This window comes from Falco cherrug, chromosome 6 (assembly GCF_023634085.1).
Source record: "Falco cherrug isolate bFalChe1 chromosome 6, bFalChe1.pri, whole genome shotgun sequence".
NCBI lineage: Eukaryota > Metazoa > Chordata > Aves > Falconiformes > Falconidae > Falco > Falco cherrug.
Window position 1 is genome coordinate 69,701,166 of NC_073702.1, and position 27,100 is coordinate 69,728,265.

The following is a 27,100-nucleotide window of genomic DNA, read 5'->3' on the forward strand; positions in this document are numbered from 1 at the left end:
AATGGTCACACAAATTTAAAATTACTTTTTTCTTTCACGTTCAAGTATTCTCTGCATTCGGTCTCCAAAAAAAGATCATTACAATTGCACTTATTTCCAAAAATATTAATTTCATAGTAAAATGTAATTGGCATGATTTATGAAGCAATAATACTCTAGGAAAAAAGTACTTACCAAATAATAAAAACTAAGCTAAAATATGAGACCTGTTAAATCAGAATAAATAATAATTCAACTTCTGAGTACTGAAAACTACACAGTTTTGTATAGGTATATATATGTATGTATAATTTGGGGTTTAAACCTTTTATAGTTTTATATAGTAGAATAACTAAAGATAATTATGATACATTCTTGGACTGCTATCTAGGATGGAGAGCACTGATTACAGTAATTCTTTGCATAAAATTTATATAGCCTGCTCAGCAAGTAGGAATTTAAGAAGGAAACTATACTGGACTTCAACTCAGTTACTAGTCTCTTTGGGAAGTATTAGTTGGATTTTTGTGACATTTAGCAATACATTTAAGGACATAAAGCTTTGCAAACCTTATCAATATTCTCCTTTTTTCAAGGTTATTGGCCATTAACACAATCTATTTCTGAACTGATCTATAAAGTTAAGCATAAATGTAACTTGAAAGGCATATCCAGGCTTAGAAATTTTTAATGATTGTAGTATAAATTAAAGTTGCATACAAATAAAAAGTTCACAGGTAAATATTTAGAATAGCTATGTCAATTTCAGTATTTTAAGAAGTGGTAGCCACCTCAACCCATTTATTTTCAACAATACGGCATGATCCTAGTTTATCTCCTACAGTGTGTCTAAAATGCATGTTTCCTCTGTAAAATCAAAATGCAATCTGCCACATAGTAAAGATATGTTTCTAGCCAATCACAATTCAGCAAGTTATTTATTTAAAAAAAAATATCATATTGGTAGTCTTTTCTTAGTAACACTCAGACTTTCTTCAAAGCAACTACCCTTATCAAGACCAATCCAATATAATTGTCATGTTTTACTGCCAGCCAGCAATTAAGCACTCGTTCCTTCCCAGTAGGATGGGAGGAGAATTGAAAGGCTAAAAGTGAGAAAACCCATGGGTTGAGATAAAAAAAGTTTAATAATAAAAATATATATATTAAAAGATTGTAAGGGGGGGGAAATCAAAAGAAGAAAATAAAACCCAAGAAAACGTGAAGCAAAAGGAAACAATTTCTCACTACCAACCAACTAATGCCCAGCTAGTCGCTAACCAGCAACAACCCCCACCAACCTCTGCCCTGCAGTTTTACTGCTGAGTGTGATGTCATATGGTCTGGGATATCCCTTTGGCCAGCTGGGGTCAGCTGTCCCGACTGTGTTCCCTCACAGCTCCTTGTGCCCCCCCAGCCCCATCACTGGCAGGGCAGGCTGAGAAGAAGAAAAGGGTTTTATGCTGTGTAAGCATTGCTGAGCAATAACTGAAACATCAGTGTGTTATCAACACTTTTTTAGTACAAATCCAAAATATAGCCCCATACAAGCTACTATAAAGAAATTTAACTCTATCCCAGCCAAAACCAGTACAAAATTCACCATCACCCCAAAACCAAAGCATTGCATGCTCCTGAAACTTAAAATTCACTGTTTACATGTACTCTAGAGCAGTTTACTGAGCATCAGTCTCATGAGATGTTATCCCCCAAAAGGGCATGTAGTGATAGAACAAGGGGTAATGTTTTACACTGAAAGAGGACAGGTTTATATTAGATATTTGGAAGACATTCTTTACTTCTGGGTAGTGAGCCACTAAACAGGTTGCTCAGAGCAGTTGTGGATGTCCTAACCCTAGAAGTGTTCAGAGCCTGGTTGGATGGAGCCTCGAGCAACCTGGTCTAGTGGAAGATGTCCCTGCCCATGGCAGTAGCAGCTGAACTAGATTTTTAAGGTCCCTTCCAACCCAAATCATTCTATGATGATTCAATGATTAAAGCAGCTTCTTACTTAAGCATGTTTGGGTAAAAGCAATTTATGAGTAAGCAAGTATTTTTTCAAGTTTTCTTTTTTAATCTCCTTCAAAATTTTCCTAAGAAAAATAATGGCGTTTTGGCTCTGAGACAATCAAAAGTGTACATAAATAATACAGTAAAGTGCCACAAGCATTGCATCAGGAAGGATCACTGCCCTTCTGCAGTGTACCAACTGTCTAACTATACAGCCAAAATCAAAGCTGTATTCAATCCTCAAAGAATTCATAAATGTGTCTACAGTTTGCTATCTTTTCTTTATTATATTTTGTAGATTAATTAGTAATAGTGGTGATTACATCAAGAAAATAATTTCTATTCTAGTGGGAGTAATATTTCTTCCTTATTTATGTCTATATCCCATTTGTGAATTGCTTCATTTATTTTGCCTCTTTTGCCAAATATCATATTAATACCAATATTTCTGGCTTCCGTAGACCGATTAGAGAAAAAACACTTTTTTCTTTAAATTTTATCAAACCCTTTGTTTATGCCACTTGCTGTTTTTTCCCAGGTCATTAATGAAGATACTAAATAAAGCAAGATCTTACATTGATATGTTGGACAATGAATCACAACTCATTTTGGGTCATTTATATTCATTCTGTATGTAGGTTCCTGAGCAATATTTCAAGTCAGTTCTTAACATCTCTATTCAAGAAATGTGATTCTTCTTCAGTGACAAATTTGCATATCAAAAGTGGTATTAAACTCAGGTATCTGTTATCTCCCTAAAGTATAAAATAATTTTCCTCACAATGCAGCTTCAGTGTAAATACTGATTGATTGTAATTTAAATGATAATTTGCTTATTATACTGGATTGCCAAAGTTTGGGATTTTCACTGTGTTCAAACATAAATAGTTTCAGTGTGTCCAGAGTGATTGTCAGCAAATTTTGTTGTATACTACATTAGCAACACTTCAATCATCTATTAGTTTTGTCATCTTCATCTTACAAGAAGCTATCATTTTTGTCAGACATTAATTTTTATTTGGAAAAGCATACTTCTTATTGACTGATACTTGATTATCACCTCTCATTCAACAGTTTCAGGAACAGGTATCATGTAATATCTAAGATCACACATGGCATCTTTTTTAAATCAGTGAGCAATCTTTCTATTATCACTGACTTCAGCAGTCACTGCACATAAAATACATGATTTCTTTCTCATTACACCAACCAGGCAATTTATATAGGACATTTTTTTACAAAATCTCAAAAAGTAGGTCTTCCAAAAATACTTCACAATAACTCTCTTTTGTCTACTCCATGAATATTTTTCTCCTCAAGATATCCCATTCTGTCACAAGACCATTACAGATTGCATTCCATCTCCCTATTTCCTCTCATACCACAAAATGAATCAATAAATACATAGATAGAACAAAACCTCAGGAACTCTAACTACATAGACAGAGAAGCTTGACAGGATGGTGGTTTGGAAAAACACATCAGGAACATACAAGAGAAGGTCACAGATGGGGAAAGACTCCTGAAGAAAGAAGATAATAGAAAGGAAGTGGAAAGAGCAAAGAGGTGAAGAGGGACAAGTGGACAGGGATTAGATGGAAAGAGGAATGGACAGGGAGGGGGGAAGGGAGAGAGGGAAGAAAAGGAGAGCAGGGAAAAAGGGAAGGGACAGGAAGTGAGAGTAGCAGAAAGTTGGAGGAAAAGTGTGTGATGTAGGTATGGGACTGAGAGACGGGAGAGGGATTCATCATAGGTTTAACAGAAGACAATCTTGTGGGTAAAAAAAAACCACCAAAACATCTAAGACAGCTCTTTTAAATAAATTAAAAAAAAAAAAAAACTGGCTAAAATGTACTCTTTCTGCTAGGAAGTGTCCTGCTCTACAGTTTAATGACTCACCCTGGATTCAAAAATAGGATTTGTAATCCTTCAGAGTAACCAAGTTTTCTTCACAGAAAAACATTTATTTTTCAGCATTGATTTCTCTTTCTTAGTAAAATACCCTATACATTCAAAATATTTACTAAGCAATTCAATCTAATGTGCATGCAACTTAATTTTCCTAACATCATATCACTACACTCTATGGAAACTGAATCTGTAGAGCATTCCTCATCATTCTTTGCTAACACTTTCCTAACTCATATACTTTTCTAATACATAGTAACTAATTCTTACTGCTCTTTCTAAAGATTGTTAGCATATTTTGGTGAAAAACTAATATTATCACATCCCTTTACCAAATGGCCAAAATAAGCTATGAAGGCAGTAGAAAAGTATCTTCCTTTTCTGTGGATTTCTGTATACACAGTTCAAGCACATGCTAGTGTTTCCTCATTATCCATAGAATTTTACAATCATTCCTGTTGTCTCTTACATACCTTTGATTATTACTGTTTAGCAAGTTCCTTTTTTCTATTATGTGGTTTAGATTACTGTATTTCCTGTTAAATTTTATTTTCTTCCCATATTTCTAATCTCTGTACACCTTCCTGATTTATTTCTTTGTTTTCAGTGGGGTACATATCTCCCAATTGTCAACTGAGATTTTATTTTCCAGAAAACCCATGTTGCTTGATGATTCTCAAATGCTACCCAATGTTCTAAAAGCCATCCTAGATTAGAGAGACTTCTTTCCTCATTTTCAACAGTAAGAACTTAGATGCAGACTCTTCAGCCACTACTGACTTAATTTAGCTATTCCCATGTCATCAGTTCTTCCATTTATGTTTTCAGTAAGGAAGACAGATTGCATTGCACCTATTCCACTCATTCATAAAGCTAATTTGCTTTTCAAATTAATTACTACTATACATATATATTTTTTCCCCCTTAAGTTCCCAGAGCTGCCTTCTTGGAATACTTCCTAGGAAGAATCCTTACTGTCAGTGGATTGCTGAATATTTTAAAATATGGTATAGTCCTTTAATCGCAGGTTTGCCACTGGACATTTTCAAAAATATTGTTACCTATGTAAGTGGTTCAAAGCAAGTTCATGGCTTCCGAACTTTTTTGAAATCTTTCTAGCAAGAGAATATTAATATTTCAAGTATTGGGGGGAAACTAGTACTGAGGGGGAAAGATCTGGAGAAATACATTGTTTATGCTAGCTTCTCCACTCAACGATTTTCAGAAAAAAAGTACGACCCTGTAGCATGGTCCCTTCCTTAATTTCTCTTTTTATTTCTGGCCACAATATCACCCTGGAGCCATAGCTGATAAAACTTTATCTGAAGATAAAGGAAAACACAGTGCTTATAGAACACTGAACACCACAGCTAAACACAAACTGTAACGTAGATGCAAATTGCAAAATCTTTGTCTGCTGATCACAATAATGTGAGATACTGCAGCTTCCTACATTGCCTCTCCATGGCAGCATGGCTGGAGAAGAGAGGGAAGATGATCCGATTTCAGATCATCATGGTGTCATGTAGGCAGGCCAGATATCTGTACGTGTTTCCAAAGGCCTTTATTTCAAATACAGACAATATTAGGCTACACGGAAAGGGGATTTCTCATTCCTTTGGTCTTCCATTCCATCATTACAGCAAAAATTCATGCCAGAAAACACAAATCTGTCAGACTACCTATCCTTAATATTTCAGTACCACTTACAGACAAAAACGTGTTTTCCAAGGAAAGAATCAAAGTTCCCTCTTGAAACACAGAAGATTGCCAAAATGAAGCTATTTTGTTTCATTCTGATAGAGGTAATTATTCTTAAATTAGTAAGATGTAAAGAAAATGCAAATACACATACCAACAGGTTCACACATGATGGTAGAAAATGGGATTGGAATCACAACTAAAATTAAAGTCAATATAGATTGAAGACAAAGTATAATAACGCATGACTCCAGGCCCAGCTATTCAGTCTTCCCCAGTACTCTTGAGTGTGAGAATGTGGCTAGAAGCACACAGTTAAAAGGACACTAATTGTCAGACATCAGTACAACAGCTTTTACTAGAAGTCTTTGAAACCAGATATCAAGATGAGAGCAGGTATATTGTTTTATGTAACACATGAAATTTTATTGAAAACACTACTGATTTTAGGGGATGGGTTTTTCTTTTGTTTCCCATCACTTTGGAGGTAAACATCTTACACACCTTTTCAAGACCTTCTTCCTTGAGGCTGATAACATCTAAATCAAAATCTGTCCTTAAGCCATTGGTTTTGTTGAAAGTTATCCTGCCTGTGAGGCCTTCCCAGTGGGCCTATGGAGAAAGAAAAAACAATTTCTATAAATCAATACCTCTTCCTTATTTTTGCCCAAAACGAACAAATTTTACTTCTGCCAAAATGGGAATACTAATTATTAATTCTATCTATATAATCTACCTTGTGGTTGATTTTTTAAAAACATAATTTGTATTCACTTTTTGCTCATTAAATTAACCTCTCTTCAGTCTTCACCATTTTTTAAACAACTTTCATTGTTAGCTAATAAACTCTTTTAACTAAATGAGATAAAAGACTGTTTTGGTTTCATTCCTCCATGAGTCATGCATGCATTTCCCCTTCTGCTTCCCTGCATGCCCCCCACTTGCCCACCCCCACCCCCCTCCCCAGCCACACACCCCAAACCTCAATCTCTTCCATGAATGCTAGATTTCATTTTTCTGTCAGGAAATTTAATTCAAATCAAGGCTTACTTTTACAAGATGCTGAGTCCCCTAAAACCACAGAGACAGCAAAAACTGGGCCAGTCTTCCAGAGCTGATACCTTACTTTTAATGAAGTACAACATCCTCATTTTCTTATAACTCAAAGTCTACCTAGTTCTGAAACTATACTAAAGTAGAGGAGGGAATGTGGAAAACAAAATTATCATCCTAAAATGAACCAATATTAAAAACAGGATTATATTCCACTGCAAATAGTTCTTTTTATCATAATGTTTTTCATATCTAGAATGAAAAATACTGTATTAGGAGTTACTTACAGTACAAGAGACTTGAATACTCTACAGTGTTCACATTTAGCACCTTAAATCTCCTAGCTTTACTTTAAATCACCATCTATCTAAACAGCTTATTAAAAGGCCAAGGCCACATATATTAATTCACCAGAGGGGATAAAAAAGGGAAAATTAAAACCAGGGAGTAAACTTCATTCTTGGCCCCATTGAACTTACACCAGTATTAGGTTGCTGGATTTTTCATAGTCAGTCTATTGTTTGGTGTTTCAGGGGTCTGGGATTTTATGCCACAAATGTTCCGCACACAAACTTCCCACCCCACCCCCCAGTTATCTACAAGCAAAAGTTTTCTTTTGAATGCAGTCATTTCACCTTTTTTATGTTTCTCTGTTCCAACTAATACCTCAGGAAAACCTGCTTTCAAATAAAAAAGCTGCCTTGCCTGCTAAACTCTTTACACACAACAAATTCAGAGATTTCCATCTTCTGAAAAGAAAAGGCAGAATTCAAGTAGAGTTGAAACAAAAGAAAACGGGAGTTGGCAGAAAGGAAAGTAACAAAGCATCACACTTTATTAGTGACTTACCTCCTTAATGAGACTCATAAAGCGGGTCCCAAAGCGCCATGGTTTGTGGCGATTACACTGTAGTGAACTGACAGTCATCTGTGGGAACTGCTGGACAGCCACTGACACCACATGAACTGCATCATACATTAGCGCTGCATCCGTCTGAAATTAGAATGAAATCAGAACCATGAACACAAAACAAGCACATGTGACAGCCCAGCAGTGAAAGAAGGAAAGAAAAATTAGCACTACTTATGTTAAAGGAAGAAAATGGTCTGATTGCTTGCATGGAACTGTAAAAGGCAGCCTTATTGCCGATTCCTAAATAAGGATCTCCAACCTCAGATTTTCTCCTGCTGCAAATAAGGGCCCAAATACCGACTTTTCAGGATCACAGGAGAACACTGGTATCTTTGACGACTCATGTTACTTCAAAAAAGCAGTGCGTTAGGGTGCTATAAAAACTGCTGTATGTATGTTTGATTCAAGTCAGTTATTTCTATGAGTGAAGCGAAAGAAAAAAAAAAAGATTATCAAGGTAGTAAAATCTTAGCTATGAAGAAAGTGCACAGGCTAAGGAAACAGTGTATTTCTGTTTCTAGTCTGTAATTTCAGACTAGATACAGTTCCAAAGGTACTCAGTTGATTCATTAATAACTTTTTTATGGCTGTCAGTTTAAATCCCTATGACAGATCTAACCAGTGTCCTCTATAAATCAGAAGCAAATTAGAATTGCATTAAAATGCACATTCATTTTAGTAGTTTTCATGTCCCATCCTAAATAAATAGGTTGTTTAGACCTGGTATGTGCTAACTAACGTTGTGTTAGCAAAGGACAGAGACAGTCTCTCAGTACCCACTGTCATGCTGTACAAGAAACTGACATCTCTCTCCTGTTCTATTTGATAAACAGAGGCAAGCCTCGGAACCAAATGCAAGAGAGGACCTTAGATTCAGCTGGTGGAAATGTATGCTATGCCATCTGCTCAGCATACCTTAGAGAAAAAGGACCTATTTCCCCTTCTCATTCACGTAATTAGTGAGCTGTGAAATTAGTTCTTTAATGGATAGGAAACCTGGAGATTATTGCACTTGTCACAATACAATACAATGCAATACAAAATGAGCTTATATAGTGCCTTTCATGCAAATGCATCCCAAGGCTCTTTACAATAAAACTAAACATAAAAATGCAAAAATGTTCTACCATTATAGCCCATAAGCTACGTTAAAAAGGAAAATATAGGTTTACATTTAAATGGTTCTCCCAAGGAGAGATTTCAAAATCCAAACAGAAATAAATCCTAATTTTAAAATATCCAGTATAATAGGTTTCAATGATCTCAGACACCAAGTAGTTTACACAGGGGCTCCAAATCAGTCAGAAAATATTTTTGCTGCCAAATTGTTCATTATCTTCAAGGCATTAAAGCGCTTTTAAGGCAAGCTAATATTGACAAGGAGGCAGTGAAATACCAAAAAGTTAGAATGACATGCTGAGTAAGCATCATACAAAGCTTAATATTCTAGAAGCAGTACTTGGTAGTAGTTAGAGTCTAGACAACAGGTTTTTTAAATAAACTACACAATAATTACAAGTCATTAATCTGGCTCAGAAATGCAAACTTTTTAAAAAACATCTTTACTGCTAAAACTGTAGTCCTTGCACCAACAAAGGAAAATTGAAATTGCTGTGAGACTTTATCAAAAGCAGCCCATGAAGAAGCAACCAGAAGTTCAAAATCAACATTAACTGATTAATTTGATATATATTTGGACTCAGAACTGCTAAGACTCATCAGCAGGAATCAAATGAACATTATGCCAGATGCAAAGCAACATGGTTTTCTGTCAAATTTCATAAGCCACTGAGCTGGAAATCTGTAGGATGATGTGGTGGGTTGACAATGGCTGAATGCCAGGTGCCCCCCAAGCCACTCTATCACTCCCCTCCACAGCAGAAAGGGGGTGGGGGGGTGGGGGGGGCGCGGGGCAGGGAAAGGGGGAATAACATGGAAAAAAACTTGTGGGTCAAAGATAAAGGCAGATTAATGAAGCAATAGCAAAAGTCATGCATGCAGAAGCAAAGGAAAACAAATTATTTTATTCTCTACTTCCCATCAGTAGGTAATGTTCGGCTACTTCCTGGGGAGCAGGGCTTCAGTACATCTAGCAGTTGCACCAGAAGACAAATGTACATAACCAATGCCCCCTTCTTCCTCCTTCTTTCTCTTAGCTTTTCTATCTGAGCAGATGTCATATGGTATGGAATATCCCATTGGTCACTTTGGGTCAGTTGTCCTGGCTATGTCCCCCCTCTTCCAACATCTTGCCCACCCCCAACTTACTGGTCAGAGGGGGCAGGGAAGGTTGGAGACACAGCCCTGATGCTGTGCCAGCGCTGCTCAGCAGCAGCCAAAGCACCGGTGTGTTACCACCGCCTTTCCAGCTACCAGTACAAGCGCAGCACCATGAGGGCTGCTGTGGGGCTCAGCCAGGCCCACTACACATGACAAGGCAGTCAAGTCAACAAGACAGGTTTTTTTTAAAAAAAAGCCATTGCAGTTTTAGAAGTAATTCAAATTCTGATAATATTCTTCACATTTGACTGATGAATATTGCTTCATTGGAAACAAATCTCAAACAGAATATACTCTTAAATGTGCACAACATAAATTAATCACTGGCTAGAAGTTGAGTGCCCTGTTTGATTTTTAGATGCTACAAGGTAAATCCCTTTTTTACATAGGATGAGATTCCACAATCCGCCTTGTATAAGAAGATTAAAGTTAAATGTAGGCTTTAACATTTGCACTGAATAAAGACAGAGAGAACCATATACTCAAAAATACGTTGGTTTAGTGATTCAATATTGTACTCATCTCACTGGGTGCAACCATTGATTTTATTGCAAGTGAACTCAACAGCACAGAACTCAGGAAAAGCTATAATGTATATACTTGAATTTGCAGGTTGGGCTCTTCTCTTGGTTGGTCACTTCACCTTTCCTCTGAGAGACAGATAGTTGTTGGCCTAGCTCTACACCCTCATTTGTTATGCTTGCTAAGCTTTATGTCTCACTGCCTTTGTCCATACTGCTTTCTCTTCCTTAAATCACACTTTTGGAACTATGCCTTGTGGTACAGGTTTCAGCAAGAGACTGTTTGGGAGGAAATGTCCCTAATTAATTAAGATTCTTTATTTTATGTAAAGAGAGATTAGCAGTCTGGACACTTCAGAAGCAATGTTTCCTGAATTTCAGGTAGAAACATGCTACAATGTTTCCATTCACTGAAGTACCCATAATAGAAGAAAATAATCTTATTGAAAAATTATATTGGTACTGTTTTAGTTAATCACGTTGCATTTCACAAACATGTCTTGGTACAGTTTCTGAACCATGGGTTGTGGGGTTTTTTGTTTTCACAATCCTACTTAGTATTCATGATGACTTGCTTGGATACAGATAAAATCTAAAATACTGCTTATGATACTGTCATTTTTATTTCTACAACTACAAAAGAAAAATTTACTACAACTACAGATGCTACAAAAATTTTTCATCAAATTGAAATAGAACAAGACTGGGTTAGGTGATTAAGGTGTCAGGTAACAGATGTCTATGACCACAAGTCTGTTTTTCAGTTGACTGTCAAGTAACAAGAAAGCTTTTAGCACTCACAGGTAACAGCTTAATCAGAGACATGATTTCAGTCACAGTATATCTCAAATAGAGAGGAAGTACCAAACTGTGTTTGATTTTTATCCCAAACTCAGTTAGATACTACACATTTCTTCTCAACACTGTTCTGTCATTCCTTTACCTCCTGTCTTACTGTGGGTGTTGTGTTTGCCTCTATTTTTCACTTATGTTTATGTATAATCACTTTTGAGTCTTGCTAAATTACTTGCTAACTACTGTCTAACAAATTGCATGCAAGTACTCTAATCTCATTGTGAAAGGGCTCTCATGGAGCTAGACTCAATACAAAGAAGCTAGAAAATGACTCCTTTCTAGCATTAGAGAAAGAGCCTATTATTTCTCCCTGGCCCTCCTCCAAGTAAAAGGTGGTCTTTTTCCTCTCTGTCCCCAGCCACACCCAAAGGTGTCAAAGGCACATGGTAAACCCTAGCAGATATATGCTGTGATTTTTGTCACATGCTTGCTGGTCCTCAATTGGCATTGTAAGGAATGTTTGAGTCTTGGAGGCTTGGAGCTGGGGCAGGAGGTCGGCAGTGTTTTTTACTGGTTTGTAACCTGTACGTGTGAAGCTGATGCAGAAAAAAACTGCTATAGTCTGGATCTCAGCCAAGAAGAAATCTTCCCCATGTAATGAAACTGACAAACTGCTTCTCTGCCAAGTTTTTCTGCCCTTCTTATAACGTAAAGAAGGTATTATTTTTAGTGACCTTCAGCATGGCTGGTAGGCCAGACCAGAATCAGCTGAAAATCCTGAAACTAAATGGATGTTTATGCATTACAGCTGCAATCTGACATCTAGGTCTGTATCTTAAGACATTCCAAAAAAAAGTGAAAGGGCTCACACTGATGTATAGATAAAATCTGAGCAAGCCTAATGGAACAGAAGAATCATGGTCTTCATAACAATCTTCTGACTTACAGTACATAAGAGTTCGTTGATGCCATTTGGCATCTGCCTCAACAAATGTGCTAACTGCTTTAGGAATACCTGTGCTTAATTAACTATTAAGTTAAAAAAATTTGCATATTCCACATTTACTGACATCAGATCATGACTTGTGTGTGCACCTTATCTGCACAGCAATGTTTTTGTATGACATTTCCATTTACCTCCATCAAACTATATGAGGATTTCACGTACCAGTAAACCACTCCTCCCTGGTTTATATCTCTGTGCTCCTGATTTATTTCTAAATTGAAAAAATATGTGCTTTATTTTTAGGAAACATGATTTTTATCATGTAATCAAGTTTAACATTAATTTAAGATGAATGATTTTTAGGGTAATTGTTTCTTCATGAGCTAGATCAGAATTAGTACACTTCTCAAACAACAAAAAAAAAACATTTCAGCTTTTACTATAAAAAATTATAGTTCTCTGTAATCGACAGTTAACAAAAAAAAAGAATTGTTATGTAGGCATGATCTGGAAGAACTTTCAATTACTCATATATGGATGATTAAAAACAGCTTGAAAGCAGGAAAAAACCCTCAGGTTTTCAATTAAATGTTAAATCAAACCAATGTGATTGTTTTTCCCCTTAATTAAATTTATTACTAATAAAAGTCTATGAAGAAATATGGTCTTCAACTTAAAAGATGCTCTGTGAAGTACTTGAAAACACCAAGAAATTTTCTACACTGAGTGACATATGAAATAAGTCAATAGAAAAGAGAAGCTTAATAAATTTACTTTTTCTTCTTTAGTATTTGATCTAGTACGGATTTCAGACAAGAATAAGTTATTTGCAATTCAGTAGTGTATTTTCCCTAGACCAGATAACTCTTGTATTACAAACTTGTGACACACAAGTTCCATAATTGCCTTCTTTACTCTGCCAACTTTTTTCGGTGACTGTGGGGAACTTTTTCCACAGGAAAGGAATCAAAAAAGAGGGACAAACAAGAGTATAAAAAATAAAGATGTTTTACATATCTAACTAAATGACATCCTTAACAATATAAGGATTACCTTTATGAGCATTAGACTGCTGAACTATTTGCAAAATGCTTTTATGGTAAGTGTAAGGGATTATTAAAGATGACCTCCTTGTAAGTATGATACATACTTGTTTAGTGATCTGTATTTTGTGTTTGAACTTAACTTTATTCATTCAAGTCATGTCCAGTAAAAGCAAATTAATGTCCCTTTACCTCTGCAAGAAAGGGCTGGGGGGGGGGGGGAGTAATGAAATCCTTTATGTGTGTCAAAGAAGGAGTAAAACTTCCAAATTTGTCTCAGAATTAAATTCAAAAACAACTCTTCTATAATCCAAGTTGAAACTCTCTAGACAGTTTGATAGGACTGGATTTTCTGCAATAAAATTTTTAAATATTTGATTCAGAAAAGCTGTCAAAATGTATTTCTTCAACAAAGACAAAGCAAATGAGAAAGAATATGACGCTATTCATATTCTATAACTCAGTCAACAGGCCCTGTCCTATCACAAGGTAGAGATCTGAATCTGCATTTACCAGTCACTACTGTCATTAGTATCAGTTTACAAAGATATCACAAATTAAATATGTCCAAAATTTTATGCCAAACCAAATATTTTGCTAAAAATCTTTAAAAGAAACCTCAAGAGTTCTTTAACAAAATGTTCTATGAAAAATAAAACTGAAGTAAAAAAAAATATCTTGAAACATAGTATTCTGATTCTCTAGTCAGCTGTGTTAAACTGAAATGACTCACCAAAAATTTCAAGGGAAGACACTACACAGTTCACTTGAAATACTGCATCATAAGCTTTTTCCATTGATTAGTAAAGTGTGCATATGCTGTTCCACTTTTTAGTTCTTATGCTGTCTTTACCTGCATATTATCTGAATAAGTACTACTACATTAAGTAGTATAGATAATATTTTTCATATGCAGCTCATTATCTCTTCAAGATTATTTCTGTCTTCCTATCTCTAGTCAGTCAAATTTTGCACTTATGAAATAAGTCCAACTACATTTAAAAGGCCAAACTGTTCAGAGGGCTTTGCCTAGTGTCTGAGGGTCACTGATGTATTCTGAAATATATTTTGCAATAATTAAAATGAAGCTTAAATTCTTTTCAAGTGTGACTTCATTAGTTGCATCAAAAATTATATGAAACCAAATGCAAATGCTTGCAAATGTGTATCTGCATTTGTTTCCTAGGTGACCATGACAAAAGTATCCAGATAAATGCATAAAAGTGAAAGAACACTTTTCACATTTTTTTAGTATAACAAAATCCTTGAAAACATGTGAACATAGTAAAAATAATACATATGAAGTCTTTATTCTGAAATTTATTTCATCATGTAATATCATTTGTTAGTGACTGAATTTGTTAGCTACACAGCCATCTCAGATCACAGTATCTTCTGAAATAAACCTAGTTCAGACCAACTGTGGTCACTGGTTTAACAGAGTGTTACCATGACCAATTCATACTGCAAAAAGATTCTCTTGCTAAGCTTGTATTAATGGTACCTCTCCTTGCGAGAGTTTAGAGCATAATGAGAATGGTGAGTTCCTATTTGGCAAAAGGAGTGTAAGTACACGAGGCAGGGCATGTTCCAGAAGGACTGAATTTTCTGTTGGCCCTTATAAATTCTGTATTTCCTACACCACAATAATGCCTTGAATAGAATACTAGATGCAAAAGCAGGTTGTTGGAGTTTTCTGTTTTCAACTCCCAATATATCCAGACTATTTCTACTTAGCTTTATGACGGGCAGAGATGATGTAGCACAATTCAGAGGGTAAGAACAGCAGCTCTGTTTCTTTGATCTAACAGCCTGAACAAGCAGAGGATACTGGAAGTACAATGAACAGGACAGCCTAGTCAAATCCCCTTGCTCTCCAGCATAAACTTTTTAAGGAGAAATAACATTATTTAAGATGCACTGAACAATTAGGATTTATAATGGCATACTTATGCATTTTCAAAGCCTTCAAAAATGCCCCATAATAAATCTCCTTAGCCTGCTAACAGTACTTCTCCTTTGATAATTACTTATTTTTCTCTCAGTTATCCTTACTGATAATTTAACAAACAATACGTAGTTAATAATTCTGAAAACTTGAATAGACAGCATATTCCATAAACAAATAAAACACTTCCTTTTTTTTGTTCTACCAAACTCCTCACCATCTGCCTTTCATTTTTTCCCATATTCATCTTATTTTCTAGATTATTTCCATTGTGAGCACAGTGAACAGAAATAAGCCTCTGTGCAAGTTTTATTATTATTATTCTCCTTTGAAGACTGGTTTTATCATAGAAGCTGACTCCACTTTCTTTTAAACAACCCAGGGAAAATAGATAAGAACAGAACAAAGATGTGAGAAAAGTCTGACAATACTCATAAGTCAGGAAGGGATGACAACCTACAGTGCAGAAGAGCTCTCAGTACTAACATTGTCTACAACTTTCCTTAAAACTGTCCTGTTTGATGGAAAATGACAAAATTGCCTTTAAAGACTGCTGTATATGAACTACAGAAACTATGCTAGTGTACAGATAAAAATTAAGATATACTTATAAAAATCTGTAGTTTATTTATTATACATTCAACTGTTTCCTGCTCAGAAAATTTTAAGGTCCAGATCTTAAATTATGTGAGGACAATGTGATTTTAACCCACAAAACAATAACTACTGACATAAGAACTTTTTTTCTCAAAATTTTCATGTAGCATGGTGCCAATAGTGTTAACATTACCCTACTTGAACCTTGATTCACCACATATCCTTGATCAGCTACCTCCAAACTACAGGTAGTTTCAAATCCGCACTACAGAGCCCTTTTTTAAGAAGGTCCAGACCAAGAGATTAATGTTGAAGAAAGCAATTTTTCATTAACTTTTTCAGGTTTAATGTTAAACAAATAATGCTTATATAAGATGAAAAGAAAGCATCTAACTATTCATGTATGGTGTTATTTTAATGACTATATTCAGAATATTTTCCCATTTTCAGAAGTAATTTCTCAAATAGGGCACTAGGGGAATTAGAAAATTCCATGGATCTATCTACTGTTATTTTATTCGCGGCAATTACAGTTTATGGTTAATGAGATATATACTCCATTGTTACAAGTCAGTGTTTCAAATGCAGTTGCAAAAATTTTACATTTTCTATGTTTTATATATACATATAGATAAGAGATAATTTTCTATAAGTTATTACAATAATAAAGTGAAAAATTATTATGTTTCGGAACTTCTACAATTTTCCAGTCATATGCATAACAAAAGATAGAATCGGTTGAAGTTATCACAAAGATGAAAAAAAGTTTAGATTGAACAGACAAGAATAAAAAGGTTTACGTTTAATCAAATAAAAAAATATACATCAAGACAAATGAAGCCTAACAAATAGTCCAAAAGAAATATTCATATCATAAGTATGTTCAATAATATGAACTATTTGGGACCATACAGATCTGTAAGAGGCACAAGAATATAGAACCCTTTTCTGTATACATATATTGTAGAGAAATGTGAATGTGAATATGAAAGTAAATATAGATTCAAATTTACTCTTTACTACTTCTTACAGGCTATGAGATGAAACTGAATTTTTTAAAATGCAGTTTTGCATTGCAGTAAAATCAAACCATGTCTTGAATTATACATGAAAAGAAAGATAGAAGGGTAAATCATGTAATAATAATTTTACAACCACGAAGTGATTGTCATCATACCTGTCCTCACTCAAAATGATAAGCATGATACACATAGCCCCTCCTTTTTTTTTATTCTATACAGTTATGAGTATGCAGCTTGATGAAACACAGCTTTCAATAATGATGTTGTCCTGGTTTCAGCTGGTATAGAGTTAATTTTCTTCTTAGTAGCTGGGGTGGTGCTGTGCTTTGGATTTGGTGTGAGAACAACATTGACAGCACACTGATGGGTTTGGCTGTTTCTGGGTAATGTTTATGCTAAGTCAAGGACTTATGGGTTTCCTAGGCCCCACCAGCAAGAGGGCTGGAGGGGCACAGGGAATTGGGAGGGGACACAGCCAGGACAGCTGACCCAAATAGCCAAAGAGATATTTCATACCATTAAACACCATGCTGAGTATATAAGCTGGGGTAAGAAGAAAAGGTGGGGGCCATCTGCATTAGGGCATTTTGTCTTTCCAAGTAACTGTTAAGTGTGATGGAACTCTGCTTTCCTGGAGATGGCTGAGCACCTGCCTGCTGATGGAAAGGAGTGAATTAATTCCTTGTTTTGCTTTGCTTTTCTTATGGGTACAGCTTTCACTTTACCTATTAAACTGTCTTTATCTCAATCCATGAGTTTTCTCACTTTTACTCTTCCCGTTCTCTCCCCCATCCCACTGCAGAGGAAGTGAGCCAGCAGCTGCATAGGGCTTAGTTGCCAGTCAGGGTTAAACTACAACAGAGGTTTACATATTGTATTGTGAACTAGATTCAGGAGAAAAGGTCCTTCAGAACATTCAGGAAGAATCAGAGAAGTGATTAGTTGTAAAGCTAAATTGGCCCATGCTATTCCATATCAAGGAACAACTCTGTCTAATGAATGTGACCCAAGACATAGGGTGTATAGAAATTCCAGCTTTGTTTTAGAGAAAGTCTATAGCAAACCAATACAGCAAAACATCCAGGCAGGGAGACAGAGAGAAAAACCTTTCCCAGTTAATCTTACAGAAGTAGAGACAATATGTCTTACCTTTTCTTAAGTATTTCCAACTGTATTGGAAAGCATAAAAGCAAATGAATGCTTTTATATTATCTTAACCTACCTTAGGTTAAGAATGATTTCAAGGGAACCAAAAAGCATTTATCAATCCAAAATATAAGCTCACTTAAACATTTTCTTGGGTATCCCATACAGCTATGCGATATGCACACCATACAAACTCATATTACAGTTTTGAACAGTCTGGGCAGCAATAATGGAAAAAAAAGTATTTTCAGCAATTCATAGTAACAAGGATATTAGTGCAGCATTAAGTAAAATAGCTGTGGGAACACTCAGTGTTTGAGCAGGGACTTCAAGGAGTTTGTCATATGAGGCTACAGGAAAAAAGTATTGGAAGAAATTAACTTTTAAAAAACATTTTTTTTTACGTTGAATGATATATTAACATTTATGTAAGTGGGACATAAGCAGGTGATATAAACTAGCATACTACTTCACAGGCATGTAACAACTGTCTGGAAGAATAAAGCAAAATTAGGAATCCTCTAACTGGCAGAAGTATTAGAAAAGAGATTGAAAGAAGATAATTTCTTTAACCTATGAAAACAGAGACTGAGAACAACTGTTTAGTGGAACAGAAACCAGGAAAGAAAGGAAAGCTAAAGAATGCAGAAAACCAAGTATACATGCAAAAATGATGGGAGGGGAGAAAGTAATTTTATCATACAGACAGATAGAGGCTTAAGTTGTATTAGATTCAAAAATCTTTAACAATCATTTAAAAAACTGCTGTTCAGAAGATATTTCAGTTAGATGATGCCTGACGTGTAGTAGCATGCACACAGATTCTGGAGACCCAGCATACTACTGCTACTCACGGAAAGCTCCCCTGCTCTAAGCAATTATAACAAGTGAATGAAATTAAGAAGAAATGGCATGCAAAACTAGATCCTCCCCTCTTTCGGTAATAAAATCTATTGCCCCTGAAATCATTTCACTTAATTCTCACTTGCTAACACATCCCACAAAACCATTTTGCTGAGTGAGATTTAATAAATCTCTCAGCCTGGGATTAAATTTTACTGTTTTATGAACTGTTAAATTGCATTGTATGCTTATTAAAGCTGGTGTTTTCTTACTTCTTGACACATTCCAAACTCCACTCTGGGGTTCAATTAAGCAAAGAGTAGAGCGGGGTTTTTTCACACCCAAAAATGCATTCAAACTGGGAACAAGATATGAGCAGCAGCAAGCTATAAAAAATATTGATGTAACTTTTTTAAAAAATCAAATAACATGTTAGCATAAACTCCTTTTTTTTTTCAAAATATGATAGTATTTCAGCTCAATAATCATCACATTAAGGAATAGCTGTTTAGATTATTTTTTAACATTTAGTTGCCTAGTGAATTTTAAACAGGGTATTTGTTTACAGAGATGTGTATGTGATTTTAAGTAGAGATAAAACAGATGGAAATTATTTTCCCCATCATCAAAATACTTGTTTTAACATCTGAACAAAGCATATTTTTTATTTATATTATTTAAAAAGGTTTTAAAACCAACAATCAATTATTATTTTTTTTAATCTATGAAAAGTAGAACTGCCCAGGTGATTATTTTTTAAGTGTAATTTTTTCTTACACAGAAAGAGAAAAGAAAAGAACAATTTCATCTTTTGCCTCAATGCCTCATAGTTTGATCTCCAGTTCTCAGAGCAATGGCAAAGTGGAACATCAAACAATTATAAATTTTGACCAAATGCCAAGAGAACAAAAGAACAGGAAAAATACTCCAAAGGATAATGATGTTGTTGCTACATTTCTTGCCATTACATAGGAAAGAATTTGCATTTTTTATAGACAGAATAAAAATATATTTCCCAACATAAAAGTTTGAAATAGTAGAACTTTTTTCATCTCACAAAATCTTAGATAATCATGTAACCTGATAGAGTGTTTATGGTGCTAAGAACCTCAAAGTATCTGAAAACGGAGTTAGGCAGGTAGTCACTTACTGCAACTTGATTTTAACTTACTGGAGGTGAAATTTTCAGACAACTTAAAATTTTGCCAGCAATTAACACAGGAGATGCAGTTAGCTTGTAAGTTCAATACAGGTTTTCTGAAATAAGAACAGCAGTATTCCTATCATCTGCTTGAACTCTGATTCAGGAACTGAATTTCATTTTAGCAAATAAAGTGCTAAAGATTTAGAAGTTCCTAGGAAATATTTGAATTATGTTTTCTGACAATGACACCTTATCATTCTTGTGGAACACAAGCTTAAATCTTAACTATAACAGAACATGCAGTTAATGCTCTGTGGAGGAATGAAGCTGGGTTAATTAGCATTGATAATATACAACTGTGGGCTAGCTTCAGGGGCAGTGGATTGGCCAATGTAGATAAAGTGCAGCTGTGGCTGGTTCTGTTAAGTGGTTGAGAGTCAATGGAGAGAGAGCAGCTGAGGAAGAAGCAGAAAGAGCGTGTGCCCTGAATGAGGAGAGACTAGGAGAAGGCAGCAGAGGGACTAGTGTGAAGAGTATGTTGGTAACTGGTGGTAAAAGACCTTGTTGCAGCTGGTAGTTTGGAGAGTGCTGAGATAATGCTCTACGTTCTTGTGGAGCAAAAGCTTAAATCTTAAGTGCAAGGGAATGTTTCAGTTAAAAGAATAAGTAGAAAGAGTCTGAGAATGTTTAGCATGCATCTATTGCTTCAATGATTTAGTTTCAATGGATAAAGGTCTGGTTTCAAAGCCAGTCTCTCTACCCAAGGTTTGCTATTCTCATGTAAGTTTAAGCTGTGACTGATTTCCTGAACTTGCTGATCAACTTCTCATTCTCACTTATTTTTAAATCAATTATTTATTGGACAGGTTATCTGTCACTACCCTGTCTGTACAAGTGTTCAGGGTGGTTTACTTCTTTCCAATCACAGAAAGAGGAAAAAGAAAGTTCCTGATAGAAATCATTCAGTCTATACAGCCATCTACATTTGCCTGGAATAAACACTGTTAACTGTATGACAAAAATAAAAGCCAAAAAAACTAGTTCTAGAGAGGTATTTTTTAGAAAAATAATTTCTCCCATTTTCTATTTTCTGGCTAACAAGACCACATAAAGCGTGAATTCTTAAGACCCTGCAAATGTCCCATCATGTCATAAACTCTACTAAGTCAAGAAGTAAATGACTATCATTGTACTACTTGCAAGAGCAAATGCTGTCTGACTACACAAGCACTTGCAGAACTGTGCTTATAGTATGCAATTAAGAACAAAGTGTTATGATGTTAGGTTTCTATATATCCATTTTAAAAAAAAGTAAAATCTCTATTGTGGAAGTTATTCTGAAGCACTCTCTCAACCTTTCTTCTGAACTTTAGAAATTACAGTATGTGCTATAATATTTTTGCAATAATAATAATAAAAAAACCAACATGCTTTTATATGCCTTAAGGACAGATAGCAAAAACCTAATTACCAGGAACAGTGGGTCATTATTGACTCTTTGGTAGTCTATTTCCTTTTATCTGTTCTCCTGCTCAAAAATCGATATGATTGTGATCACTGCAACTCCAGCAACCACATCTGTAACAAAGAGCTACCTGCTACTATTACATTAGCTCAGTATTCAAGACTTATCACACCACATGAAAAGTCCCTCTGCATGAGCAATTCATAAGTAATTACAGAAAAAGCGTACTCAGCATACACACTGAACAACTTTGTACCCCATGTAGCAAGAAAGTACAATGCAAGTGAGAGGCACAAAGTTAGAATAATGCAGAGATTAAATGTGAATCTGGTCAAAAATTGAGAAAAAAGCATTCTAACAAATGATTTTGTATACGTTGTATTTTTGTATCCAGTAAAAGTTTCACAGTGTTTGAGGATTTCAGAGCTTTCACATCTTCAAATTTTAAGTAAAATGACAAAAATGAATGTATATTGATGACTTTGAAATACAGAGATGAAATAGTTGAGTCTTTATAACACATTGTGTTCTCCTGCTTTCACAAAGCTCCATTTACAATTTTCTCCACTTAGAAAAAACTAATGATACAGATTTTAATATCCTCAGCAAAAAACACTATTACTTGTGCAGCCTTCCAAATTTCATGTTTGCAGGAGAAAACAAATTGTTAAGCAGTGTAAAACATAACTAGCCCATAAAAAAGTATATGTTTGTTTCAAAACAGAAATCAGCTTTACATCAGTCTTCTATAAATCCTTTATAATGTCCTATGGCTCTATTTTAAATATGTACATTTTTTGCTTTTGGACAAACACCTCCTTAAAATCAGTAATACCCAAAGGAAAAGGTATTAAAAGACAACTGGCCTATGATTTACAAAATCGGTCTTTTGTTTAGATTTAGAAAGCAGATACTTTATGTATTTTGGGGTGGTGTTTTCTTTTTTAGTTTTGGAAGCATATCTATTTTTACATTCTTATTTGGTTTTTGCCATTTTTGTATAATTTTATTCAATTTGTATGTTATATGCAGATCATTGCTCAGACGATTACAAAAAAAAGCAAAGTGACCTTGTAACATTACATTTTCTTTTCTTTGAGATTGTGCCTCCACCTACTGCAGTTCACTGTATAATGGCTTTTTATTTCAATGGAGTTCTACATTAACATTTGCTTTCAGAATAAATTTCATCATGTTATGATGCTACTTCCAAAAATCGGATTCTCACAAATTGTTGACTCCAGCTTCACCATCAGAGTAGACACAAAATTAAATACATTCAAACATATTTGCATTAGACACATTTTGTTCTGATTAAAATCTGCCTATACTAAGTCAATTTATTCAATGATTGAAAAGCTGTGTTGTGTTTTGTGACACTGTTTTTCCAGGTTATCTTCTAAAAATGCCCTCATAAAAACAGCTATCTTAGCCCGTCTATTATTCTAAATATATTAGATCACAAAAAATACCGCTTTAAATTGTGATGTTTCAGAAAAAACTGAATATTTTTTAATGGGAACCTCAATGACTGATGCTGAGAGGTACCTTGACACTGAAAACTTATTTGAAGTTTTAGGTACTTTGAAATACCTAAATAGCAAAGCACATAGAAGTTCAAAGTTTAAAGAAAATAAGGGTAGGCAGATAAAAAAGTAAAGGCAAAGAATAATCATATGCGTGGTTTTTATGTATACAAAATTTTCAAAACTTTTAAGCCACTTGTAGTAATTCAGTGCTAGAAGAAATACAGATTTACTAATAAGAACAACTGAAAATATTTTTGCTATCATGTATTAAGGTTTAACTCAGCTGGCAACTAAGTACCACGCAGCCACTCACTCACTCACTCCCACCCCCACCCCCAGCAGGATGGCGAGGAGAATTGGGAAAAAGGTAAAACTCATGTGTTGAGGTAAAAATGATTTAATAATTAAAATAAATTAAAATATAATAATAACAAAAACAACAATTTTAATGAAGAGGAGAGAACAAGAGGAATATAAAATCCAAACAGCAAAAGAACCAAGTGATGCACAGTACAATTGTTGACCACCCACTGACCGATAGCCAGCCACCCCCTGAGCAGTGATCTGCACGCCCTGGACAACTGCCCCCAGTTTATATACTGAGCATAATGTTTTATGGTATGGAATATCCCTTTGGGTAGTTCGGGTCAGCTGTCCTGGCCCTGTTCCTTCCCAGCTTCTTGTGCACCTGAGCATGGGAAACTGGAAAGTCCTTGATTTAGAGTAAGTACTACTGAGCAACAACTAAAACATCAGTGTGTTATCAACCTTATTCTCATACTAAACACAAAACACAGCACTCTGTCATCTACTAAGAATAAAATTAACTCTGTCCCAGCCAAAACCAGGACACTTGTTAGACATAGCTGCCGTTTTTGTGAATATAAGAACCAACCACAGTCTCCGCAGTGATCAGATTTTTTTGGATGCATATATGAATTTTGGTATGTCCAATAAAAAATTGTAGCTATACACAAAATCCAAATTCACCCAGTGATCCTTTCTGGAAATTTTGGAGCTCTCTCTCTAAACATAGTGCATTTTCAAAAGGATATTTATATCATAAACCCAACCGATAGTATGTAATTATCACAATTACTGAGCCAAAAAAAGGAACTCAAAATGGAATATACTTCCAGCTCTTTCAATACCCCATCAGGACTCAATCTGTCAAGACAACAGTCGGATTTCTGCACTACATCTAAATCTATGTTTAAAAATAAAGGTGGGTCCAAACTGAGGCAGAAGTTTTAACAATTTTTTTGCATATGTCTCCTTTAGCAAGACTTGGAAACATAATTTTCATACTATTAATCTTATTTTTAGAGATGTTAATCTCTTATATTTCAGAAGGTTCTCCATAACTGAAATTGCAGGCTACATAGGGAAGAAAGAGGGGAAGAGATGAAGGAACAAAACAGAGGGAATATACAAGAGCATTCTGCTTTAACCTAAGTACCACAAGACTTTATGGTTTTCTCATTCATACTCACAAACAGGTCTACTGGCCAAATGGCCTTTGACAGGTGAACTAGAAGGAAAAATACATACAAATGTGATAAACCTCATCAATTACTTTAGGCCTTTAGATTTTCTTTGACACTTCTTTACAGTTTCTGAGCGAGGATCATTCACATAATCCCATTTCGATAAAGAGTATAAAAGTACCAGTATTCATCTGCACCTGTAAGAAAATTTCACAGAATTCTATTCTTTTCTGCATTGTCAGAGAAAGTATGATCAAAAATTAGTGTTAATAGTTTAAAGAGTACAGTTTTCAGTTTGCTGCTATCACTTAGTTCATTTCTGACCATTCTGATTCTAAAGTTGTTTCTTCAGTTTAGCTATCTCAGCAGTACACAATATGCTATCCTTTAGTGGCATCCTCACTTGTACTACACCATTTCTATATGCCCTCATTTCTCTAAATTAGCTCAAAGAAGCACCGTATCTATCAGATTGGACTGAAAAACAAGAATGTAATTATAGCAGAATTCAAAGCAATGTCAGGTTTCTTTACAAGGCAATAGGCATTCTCCCTTAGTTTTTATGACTTCTTGGCTGCTTCTTCCAAAGACTGCCAAGTAGTGTGATAAAGAGAAGTTTTCTGAAGAGACAACTTTAAAATGGAAAAGTAAATATAATTATTATGAAAAGATGGATTTTGGTAAGAGTTTATGAAGATACTTTTATAACATATGGCTCTATACTGTATGCTGATATTCTAAAGAAATTATTTTCATGAAGTATTAAGTGTAACTGGTGCTTTGGATAGTTACAGGGAAACAATTTGTTCTGTCTGTTATACATAATAAAGCATGCAGACATTTCTATGGGAAAATGCTTACCTAATGAATAAAACACCCTCTATATGTTTTTGCAATACATGTAGATGTATATTAAATTAAAAATAATAATTAAAAAAAAAAGAAAAATCTTTACAAAATCAGTGTTTACCCCATAGAAAATAATGGCTGTAAGGATGTAAGCTTTACCTCTCTTGTGCACATGCAAGTTTTAATTTATATAACCACAGAGTGTATTTTGTACAGGATCCCACAGGTACACATACAAAATCCAGTACAGCTAGGACAGATCAAGATCCTGCTCCATGAGGATTACAGAAGTGTGTTTGTATCAGATGCAGTAAAAAGCTGCTAACTTGTGGAGTCAGAAGAAAATTAACTCCATCCCAGCTGCAACCAGGACTGTAACATAAAATTCATTGTTGCTTTACAAAACATTCCAAGCTTCTACTTGATCATAGGGAATCCTTGCAGTTTTCTGGGGAAAAGTTACCAAAAAAAAAAAATTAATGCTGGAAACATTTCTGCCTACTTTTCTACCCAAAACTAGCTAATCTGATTTAGCTGAATTTTTCTCAAAATATTTATCCCAAGAGATACATCTGCTCAGAAAGTGTTCAACTGTGTGGCTACAGTGTGACAGAACTCTAAAAAATTGAAAGAAGGCTGTATTTGGAACTGTCTCTCATTAATATAACACAATGCACCAGTTCTGTCTGTAAAACTAAGTGGGAACAGTTATTGATCAGGTATGGAAAAGGTACAGTAAAAACCATAACATTTGTGTGCCCCCTTCCACCCCCACCCCCCCCCCCCCAAGTGAATAAACTCAAAATATAGTGCCACAAAATGAAAATCACAACGGATCATATTTCACCTAGGTGCCTAAGGTTATGTTCTTAATGAAACTGATATTTTGCAAAGAATCCTAAACAGAAATCAATTCAATTAGATTAACAGTTTTTCATCTTATTTTTTTCATCTATTACTTCCTAGACAAACTTTCATGGATGGTGGAATGATACACACTCATAGAAGAAAAATTATTTCTCCTGAAATAGTTAATCCATTATGTTAACTTCTGCTCTTGATGAAGAAATTTGCAGATATCACAGGATGCAGGAAATGTTATGGTTCTTTAGGAAAACCTTTCATGAATGGTCATAAATGGTTTGAGGCAGCAGGCAGCACACAAATGAGGTCTACAAGATAGTAGTTTCTTCATTTTAACATGATTATCTATTTAACTTCCTATTTTAACAAGACAGGGAAGGTCTCATTAATCTAAAGCTCAAAGGGTTGATATTGCAATCTCTTAGTAGCTGATTTCTTTACAAATTCTTATCTAAAAATTAATTGAAAATGGAAAAATATCCAGTTTTAAAAATCACAAGGAGTCTATAAGTTTCAAAAAGGTACAACTGTTTGCAGATTCATCAGAAAGAAAGAGATGGAAGAGAATTATTTCTGTGAGCCTTTTATCTTGAAAGATCCGAGAAGAACCAGTCTATCCATACAGTGTATTAAGTGAGGAATCTCACCTCACAGAGCTCTAGCTCACCGCAAACACTGACAGAGGAACAGCTAAGTTTGACGCCACAGCCATTAGCAGGACAAGACTGCCAAGGCATATATAGGAAGCATTTGTTAAGCACTTCTCAGTTCTCGTAACTACTTAATACATCTTGCAAAAAACTGCTTACTTTCTAGATGATGTGGAGCTGTTTTCCTCTTGTAAGTGTGTTTCCACAAACAAGTTGATGTATAAGAGTCTGTGTCCATAAATACTTACATAAATTAATGTGATTCAAAGGCAAATGCTTTCAACAGGCTTGTTTTGACATTTTAAACAAGTATTAAGTCTATAACATTTACTTTCCTTTCTATCTATAGCATTTTCTGTCTATTTTTGTGGTTTAGTCTGTCACCAAAACAAAAACAACACTTGCTTA

The 27,100-nt window shown here is 35.0% G+C and overlaps 1 protein-coding gene across 1 annotated transcript in view; it reads right to left on the reverse strand.

The window, feature by feature from the left end:
• The window catches only part of GRIK2 (glutamate ionotropic receptor kainate type subunit 2), a 416,307-nt gene that overhangs the window by 183,056 nt on the left and 206,151 nt on the right, over positions 1 to 27,100 (reverse strand). Inside the window, exons 8-9 of the mRNA XM_055714896.1 lie at positions 7,501 to 7,644; positions 6,103 to 6,210 (exon numbers count right to left, since the gene is read on the reverse strand). Coding sequence (XP_055570871.1) covers positions 6,103 to 6,210; positions 7,501 to 7,644 — 252 coding nt within the window. The remainder of the gene's footprint in view (positions 1 to 6,102; positions 6,211 to 7,500; positions 7,645 to 27,100) is intronic.